General features: G+C 36.3%; 1 protein-coding gene across 2 annotated transcripts in view; it reads left to right on the plus strand.

Annotated features, from left to right (window-relative positions):
• The first annotated feature begins 1,347 nt into the window (after positions 1-1,347).
• Positions 1,348-8,419, plus strand: part of ube2m (ubiquitin conjugating enzyme E2 M) — a 14,609-nt gene continuing 7,537 nt past the window's right edge. For both annotated transcript variants that reach the window (XM_074657155.1, XM_074657157.1), the window contains exon 1: positions 1,348-1,669. In XM_074657155.1, the coding sequence (XP_074513256.1) occupies positions 1,555-1,669 (115 nt within the window). In that variant the 5' untranslated portion in view covers positions 1,348-1,554. The remainder of the gene's footprint in view (positions 1,670-8,419) is intronic.

The following is an 8,419-nucleotide window of genomic DNA, read 5'->3' on the forward strand; positions in this document are numbered from 1 at the left end:
CAGAGAGTGTATATTGTATATAGTGATAACAGAGTGTATATTGTATATAGTGATAACAGAGAGTGTATATTGTATATAGTGATAACAGAGTGTATATTGTATATAGTGATAACAGAGAGTGTATATTGTATATAGTGATAACAGAGTGTATATTGTATATAGTGATAACAGAGTGTATATTGTATATAGTGATAACAGAGAGTGTATATTGTATATAGTGATAACAGAGAGTGTATATTGTATATAGTGATAACAGAGTGTATATTGTATATAGTGATAACAGAGTGTATATTGTATATAGTGATAACAGAGTGTATATTGTATATAGTGATAACAGAGTGTATATTGTATATAGTGATAACAGAGTGTATATTGTATATAGTGATAACAGAGAGTGTATATTGTATATAGTGATAACAGAGTGTATATTGTATATAGTGATAACAGAGTGTATATTGTATATAGTGATAACAGAGTGTATATTGTATATAGTGATAACAGAGTGTATATTGTATATAGTGATAACAGAGTGTATATTGTATATAGTGATAACAGAGTGTATATTGTATATAGTGATAACAGAGTGTATATTGTATATAGTGATAACAGAGTGTATATTGTATATAGTGATAACAGAGTGTATATTGTATATAGTGATAACAGAGTGTGTATATTGTATATAGTGATAACAGAGTGTATATTGTATATAGTGATAACAGAGAGTGTATATTGTATATAGTGATAACAGAGAGTGTATATTGTATATAGTGATAACAGAGTGTATATTGTATATAGTGATAACAGAGTGTATATTGTATATAGTGATAACAGAGTGTATATTGTATATAGTGATAACAGAGTGTATATTGTATATAGTGATAACAGTGTGTATATTGTATATAGTGATAACAGAGTGTATATTGTATATAGTGATAACAGAGTGTATATTGTATATAGTGATAACAGAGTGTGTATATTGTATATAGTGATAACAGAGTGTATATTGTATATAGTGATAACAGAGAGTGTATATTGTATATAGTGATAACAGAGAGTGTATATTGTATATAGTGATAACAGAGTGTATATTGTATATAGTGATAACAGAGTGTATATTGTATATAGTGATAACAGAGTGTGTATATTGTATATAGTGATAACAGAGTGTGTATATTGTATATAGTGATAACAGAGTGTGTATATTGTATATAGTGATAACAGAGTGTATATTGTATATAGTGATAACAGAGTGTATATTGTATATAGTGATAACAGAGTGTATATTGTATATAGTGATAACAGAGTGTTGTCATAGTGAACCTCCTCCTCCTCCCTCCCTCCTGTCAGCTAGCATGCTAGGCTAGCTGTAGCAGTAGCAGTAGCTGCTAGCATCGTCTCAGTGAGAGGAGTTGATAGTAGAGACTAACCGGTTCCGGTTCCATCAACATCCCGGTGCAGTTAGGACTGAACCGCCTCCCCGTTAGACTCCACCGGGCACCGACAGACCGGCTCAGCGACAGACCGGCAGCAGCAGCTGGTCCACCAACAGTGAAGATGATTAAGCTGTTTTCTCTGAAGCAGCAGAAGAAGGACGAGGAGTCTGCTGGAGGGAACCGGACCGGAGCCGGGGGCAAGAAAGCCAGCGCGGCCCAGCTCAGGATACAGAAAGGTAGGCTCAGTACCGGGACCGGCACCGGGCACCGGGGACCGGGGACCGGGCACCGGCACCAGAGACCCGGGCAGCCGGCCGGGATCAGTAGGGTCCAGTTAAACCCTGACCCAGAGAGAGAGCCCGGCTGGTTCACCAACACACAGGCTAACACAGCTAGCATGCTAACAGGTTAGCTAACGGCTAACTAGCTGTTATTATTATCCAGGCAGAGCTAGCCCGTTGAGGCTAGCCTGTTAGCACACAGCTAACACTAAACAACACCTCTCACTGCTAACTAACCCAGGCTAACACAGGCTAACACAGGCTAACACAGGCTAACACAGGCTAACACCAGCTAGCCTTCAACTAGCTAACCTGCTGTGTCAGCTCTGTGTTTAATGTCTACAGGCTGAAACACCAGTTCCACTAGTTCACCACATCTCATCACATCTTCCTGTTTCACTGGCAGTTAACCAGATAACCAGATAACCAGCCAACCAGATAACCAGCCAACCAGATAACCAGATAACCAGATAACCAGCCAACCAGATAACCAGATAACCAGCCAACCAGATAACCAGCCAACCAGATAACCAGATAACCAGCCAACCAGATAACCAGCCAACCAGATAACCAGTGAACCAGCCAACCAGCCAACCAGATAACCAGCCAACCAGATAACCAGCCAACCAGATAACCAGATAACCAGCCAACCAGATAACCAGCCAACCAGATAACCAGATAACCAGCCAACCAGATAACCAGCCAACCAGATAACCAGATAACCAGCCAACCAGATAACCAGCCAACCAGATAACCAGCCAACCAGATAACCAGATAAACAGATAACCAGCCAACCAGATAACCGGATAACCAGTTAACCAGCCAACCAGATAACCAGCTAACCAGCCAACCAGATAACCAGATAACCAGTTAACCAGTTAGCCAGCCAACCAGATAACCAGCCAACCAGATAACCAGCCAACCAGATAACCAGATAAACAGATAACCAGCCAACCAGATAACCAGCCAACCAGATAAACAGATAACCAGCCAACCAGTTAACCAGCCAACCAGATAACCAGCCAACCAGATAACCAGTTAGCCAGCCAACCAGATAACCAGTTAACCATCTAACCAGCCAACCAGATAACCAGATAACCAGATAACCAGCCAACCAGTTAGCCAGCCAACCAGCCAACCAGCTAACCAGCCAACCAGATAACCAGATAACCAGTTAGCCAGCCAACCAGATAACCAGCTAACCAGTAAACCAGCTAACCAGATAACCAGATAACCAGTAAACCAGCCAACCAGTTAGCCAGCCAACCAGATAACCAGCTAAACAGATAACCAGCTAACCAGTAAACCAGCCAACCAGCTAACCAGTTAACCTGCTAAACAGATAACCAGCCAACCAGTTAACCAGCCAACCAGCTAACCAGATAACCAGCCAACCAGTGAACCAGCCAAACAGTTAGCAGATAACCAGATAACCAGTTAACCAGATAACCAGTTAACCAGATAACCAGTTAACCAGTTAACCAGATAACCAGATAACCAGTTAACCAGATAACCAGTTAACCAGTTAACCAGTTAACCAGATAACCAGATAACCAGTTAACCAGATAACCAGTTAACCAGATAACCAGTTAACCAGTTAACCAGATAACCAGATAACCAGTTAACCAGATAACCAGTTAACCAGATAACCAGTTAACCAGCCCGTCTGGCTGTTTAACTGCTCAACATTTCACTTTCTGATTAAAACCAGAGTGATTTCTGAACTCTGAGTTTTCATCCTGACATGTTCACTTTTTATATAAATACCTGAAACTCACCTGGAAAAACATTTGACAGGTAACAGGCAGTGTGACACAGTAACTAAGTACATTTACCTTACTCTACTGGAGTACCTCCATGTAGGTAACTATAGTACTTTATACTCTACTACATCTCAGAGGTAACTATAGTACTTTATACTCTACTACATCTCAGAGGTTACTATAGTACTTTATACTCTACTACATCTCAGAGGTAACTATAGTACTTTATACTCTACTACATCTCAGAGGTAACTATAGTACTTTATACTCTACTACATCTCAGAGGTAACTATAGTACTTTATACTCTACTACACCTCAGAGGTAACTATAGTACTTTATACTCTACTACATCTCAGAGGTAACTATAGTACTTTATACTCTACTACACCTCAGAGGTAACTATAGTACTTTATACTCTACTACATCTCAGAGGTAACTATAGTACTTTATACTCTACTACATCTCAGAGGTAACTATAGTACTTTATACTCTACTACACCTCAGAGGTAACTATAGTACTTTATACTCTACTACATCTCAGAGGTTACTATAGTACTTTATACTCTACTACATCTCAGAGGTAACTATAGTACTTTATACTCTACTACATCTCAGAGGTAACTATAGTACTTTATACTCTACTACACCTCAGAGGTAACTATAGTACTTTATACTCTACTACATCTCAGAGGTAACTATAGTACTTTATACTCTACTACATCTCAGAGGTAACTATAGTACTTTATACTCTACTACATCTCAGAGGTTACTATAGTACTTTATACTCTACTACATCTCAGAGGTAACTATAGTACTTTATACTCTACTACATCTCAGAGGTAACTATAGTACTTTATACTCTACTACACCTCAGAGGTAACTATAGTACTTTATACTCTACTACACCTCAGAGGTAACTATAGTACTTTATACTCTACTACACCTCAGAGGTTACTATAGTACTTTATACTCTACTACATCTCAGAGGTAACTATAGTACTTTATACTCTACTACACCTCAGAGGTTACTATAGTACTTTATACTCTACTACATCTCAGAGGTTACTATAGTACTTTATACTCTACTACACCTCAGAGGTAACTATAGTACTTTATACTCTACTACACCTCAGAGGTAACTATAGTACTTTATACTCTACTACATCTCAGAGGTTACTATAGTACTTTATACTCTACTACACCTCAGAGGTTACTATAGTACTTTATACTCTACTACATCTCAGAGGTAACTATAGTACTTTATACTCTACTACACCTCAGAGGTAACTATAGTACTTTATACTCTACTACACCTCAGAGGTTACTATAGTACTTTATACTCTACTACATCTCAGAGGTTACTATAGTACTTTATACTCTACTACACCTCAGAGGTTACTATAGTACTTTATACTCTACTACACCTCAGAGGTAACTATAGTACTTTATACTCTACTACACCTCAGAGGTAACTATAGTACTTTATACTCTACTACACCTCAGAGGTTACTATAGTACTTTATACTCTACTACACCTCAGAGGTTACTATAGTACTTTATACTCTACTACACCTCAGAGGTAACTATAGTACTTTATACTCTACTACACCTCAGAGGTAACTATAGTACTTTATACTCTACTACATCTCAGAGGTTACTATAGTACTTTATACTCTACTACATCTCAGAGGTAACTATAGTACTTTATACTCTACTACATCTCAGAGGTTACTATAGTACTTTATACTCTACTACATCTCAGAGGTTACTATAGTACTTTATACTCTACTACATCTCAGAGGTAACTATAGTACTTTATACTCTACTACATCTCAGAGGTAACTATAGTACTTTATACTCTACTACATCTCAGAGGTAACTATAGTACTTTATACTCTACTACATCTCAGAGGTTACTATAGTACTTTATACTCTACTACATCTCAGAGGTAACTATAGTACTTTATACTCTACTACACCTCAGAGGTAACTATAGTACTTTATACTCTACTACATCTCAGAGGTAACTATAGTACTTTATACTCTACTACATCCTCAGAGGTAACTATAGTAGTCTTTCTTTATACTCTACTACACCTCAGAGGTTACTATAGTACTTTATACTCTACTACATCTCAGAGGTTACTATAGTACTTTATACTCTACTACACCTCAGAGGTAACTATAGTACTTTATACTCTACTACACCTCAGAGGTTACTATAGTACTTTATACTCTACTACACCTCAGAGGTTACTATAGTACTTTATACTCTACTACACCTCAGAGGTAACTATAGTACTTTATACTCTACTACACCTCAGAGGTAACTATAGTACTTTATACTCTACTACATCTCAGAGGTTACTATAGTACTTTATACTCTACTACATCTCAGAGGTAACTATAGTACTTTATACTCTACTACATCTCAGAATAGTACTTTATACTCTACTACATCTCAGAGGTTACTATAGTACTTTATACTCTACTACATCTCAGAGGTAACTATAGTACTTTATACTCTACTACATCTCAGAGGTAACTATAGTACTTTATACTCTACTACATCTCAGAGGTAACTATAGTACTTTATACTCTACTACATCTCAGAGGTTACTATAGTACTTTATACTCTACTACATCTCAGAGGTAACTATAGTACTTTATACTCTACTACACCTCAGAGGTTACTATAGTACTTTATACTCTACTACATCTCAGAGGTAACTATAGTACTTTATACTCTACTACATCTCAGAGGTAACTATAGTACTTTATACTCTACTACACCTCAGAGGTAACTATAGTACTTTATACTCTACTACATCTCAGAGGTTACTATAGTACTTTATACTCTACTACATCTCAGAGGTTACTATAGTACTTTATACTCTACTACATCTCAGAGGTAACTATAGTACTTTATACTCTACTACATCTCAGAGGTAACTATAGTACTTTATACTCTACTACATCTCAGAGGTAACTATAGTACTTTATACTCTACTACACCTCAGAGGTAACTATAGTACTTTATACTCTACTACATCTCAAAGGTAACTATAGTACTTTATACTCTACTACATCTCAGAGGTAACTATAGTACTTTATACTCTACTACATCTCAGAGGTTACTATAGTACTTTATACTCTTCTACATCTCAGAGGTTACTATAGTACTTTATACTCTACTACATCTCAGAGGTTACTATAGTACTTTATACTCTACTACATCTCAGAGGTTACTATAGTACTTTATACTCTTCTACATCTCAGAGGTTACTATAGTACTTTATACTCTACTACATCTCAGAGGTTACTATAGTACTTTATACTCTTCTACATCTCAGAGGTTACTATAGTACTTTATACTCTACTACATCTCAGAGGTTACTATAGTACTTTATACTCTACTACATCTCAGAGGTTACTATAGTACTTTATACTCTTCTACATCTCAGAGGTTACTATAGTACTTTATACTCTACTACATCTCAGAGGTTACTATAGTACTTTATACTCTACTACACCTCAGAGGTAACTATAGTACTTTATACTCTACTACACCTCAGAGGTAACTATAGTACTTTATACTCTACTACACCTCAGAGGTAACTATAGTACTTTATACTCTACTACATCTCAGAGGTTACTATAGTACTTTATACTCTACTACATCTCAGAGGTAACTATAGTACTTTATACTCTACTACATCTCAGAGGTTACTATAGTACTTTATACTCTACTACATCTCAGAGGTTACTATAGTACTTTATACTCTACTACACCTCAGAGGTAACTATAGTACTTTATACTCTACTACACCTCAGAGGTTACTATAGTACTTTATACTCTACTACATCTCAGAGGTTACTATAGTACTTTATACTCTACTACATCTCAGAGGTTACTATAGTACTTTATACTCTACTACATCTCAGAGGTAACTATAGTACTTTATACTCTACTACATCTCAGAGGTTACTATAGTACTTTATACTCTACTACATCTCAGAGGTATCTATAGTACTTTATACTCTACTACATCTCAGAGGTAACTATAGTACTTTATACTCTACTACATCTCAGAGGTTACTATAGTACTTTATACTCTACTACATCTCAGAGGTAACTATAGTACTTTATACTCTACTACATCTCAGAGGTTACTATAGTACTTTATACTCTACTACATCTCAGAGGTTACTATAGTACTTTATACTCTACTACATCTCAGAGGTATCTATAGTACTTTATACTCTACTACACCTCAGAGGTTACTATAGTACTTTATACTCTACTACACCTCAGAGGTTACTATAGTACTTTATACTCTACTACACCTCAGAGGTTACTATAGTACTTTATACTCTACTACACCTCAGAGGTTACTATAGTACTTTATACTCTACTACACCTCAGAGGTAACTATAGTACTTTATACTCTACTACACCTCAGAGGTAACTATAGTACTTTATACTCTACTACATCTCAGAGGTTACTATAGTACTTTATACTCTACTACATCTCAGAGGTAACTATAGTACTTTATACTCTACTACATCTCAGAGGTTACTATAGTACTTTATACTCTACTACATCTCAGAGGTTACTATAGTACTTTATACTCTACTACATCTCAGAGGTAACTATAGTACTTTATACTCTACTACATCTCAGAGGTAACTATAGTACTTTATACTCTACTACATCTCAGAGGTAACTATAGTACTTTATACTCTACTACATCTCAGAGGTTACTATAGTACTTTATACTCTACTACATCTCAGAGGTAACTATAGTACTTTATACTCTACTACACCTCAGAGGTAACTATAGTACTTTATACTCTACTACATCTCAGAGGTTACTATAGTACTTTATACTCTACTACACCTCAGAGGTAACTATAGTACTTTATACTCTACTACACCT

Source organism: Sebastes fasciatus, chromosome 13, assembly GCF_043250625.1.
Source record: "Sebastes fasciatus isolate fSebFas1 chromosome 13, fSebFas1.pri, whole genome shotgun sequence".
Lineage (NCBI taxonomy): Eukaryota > Metazoa > Chordata > Actinopteri > Perciformes > Sebastidae > Sebastes > Sebastes fasciatus.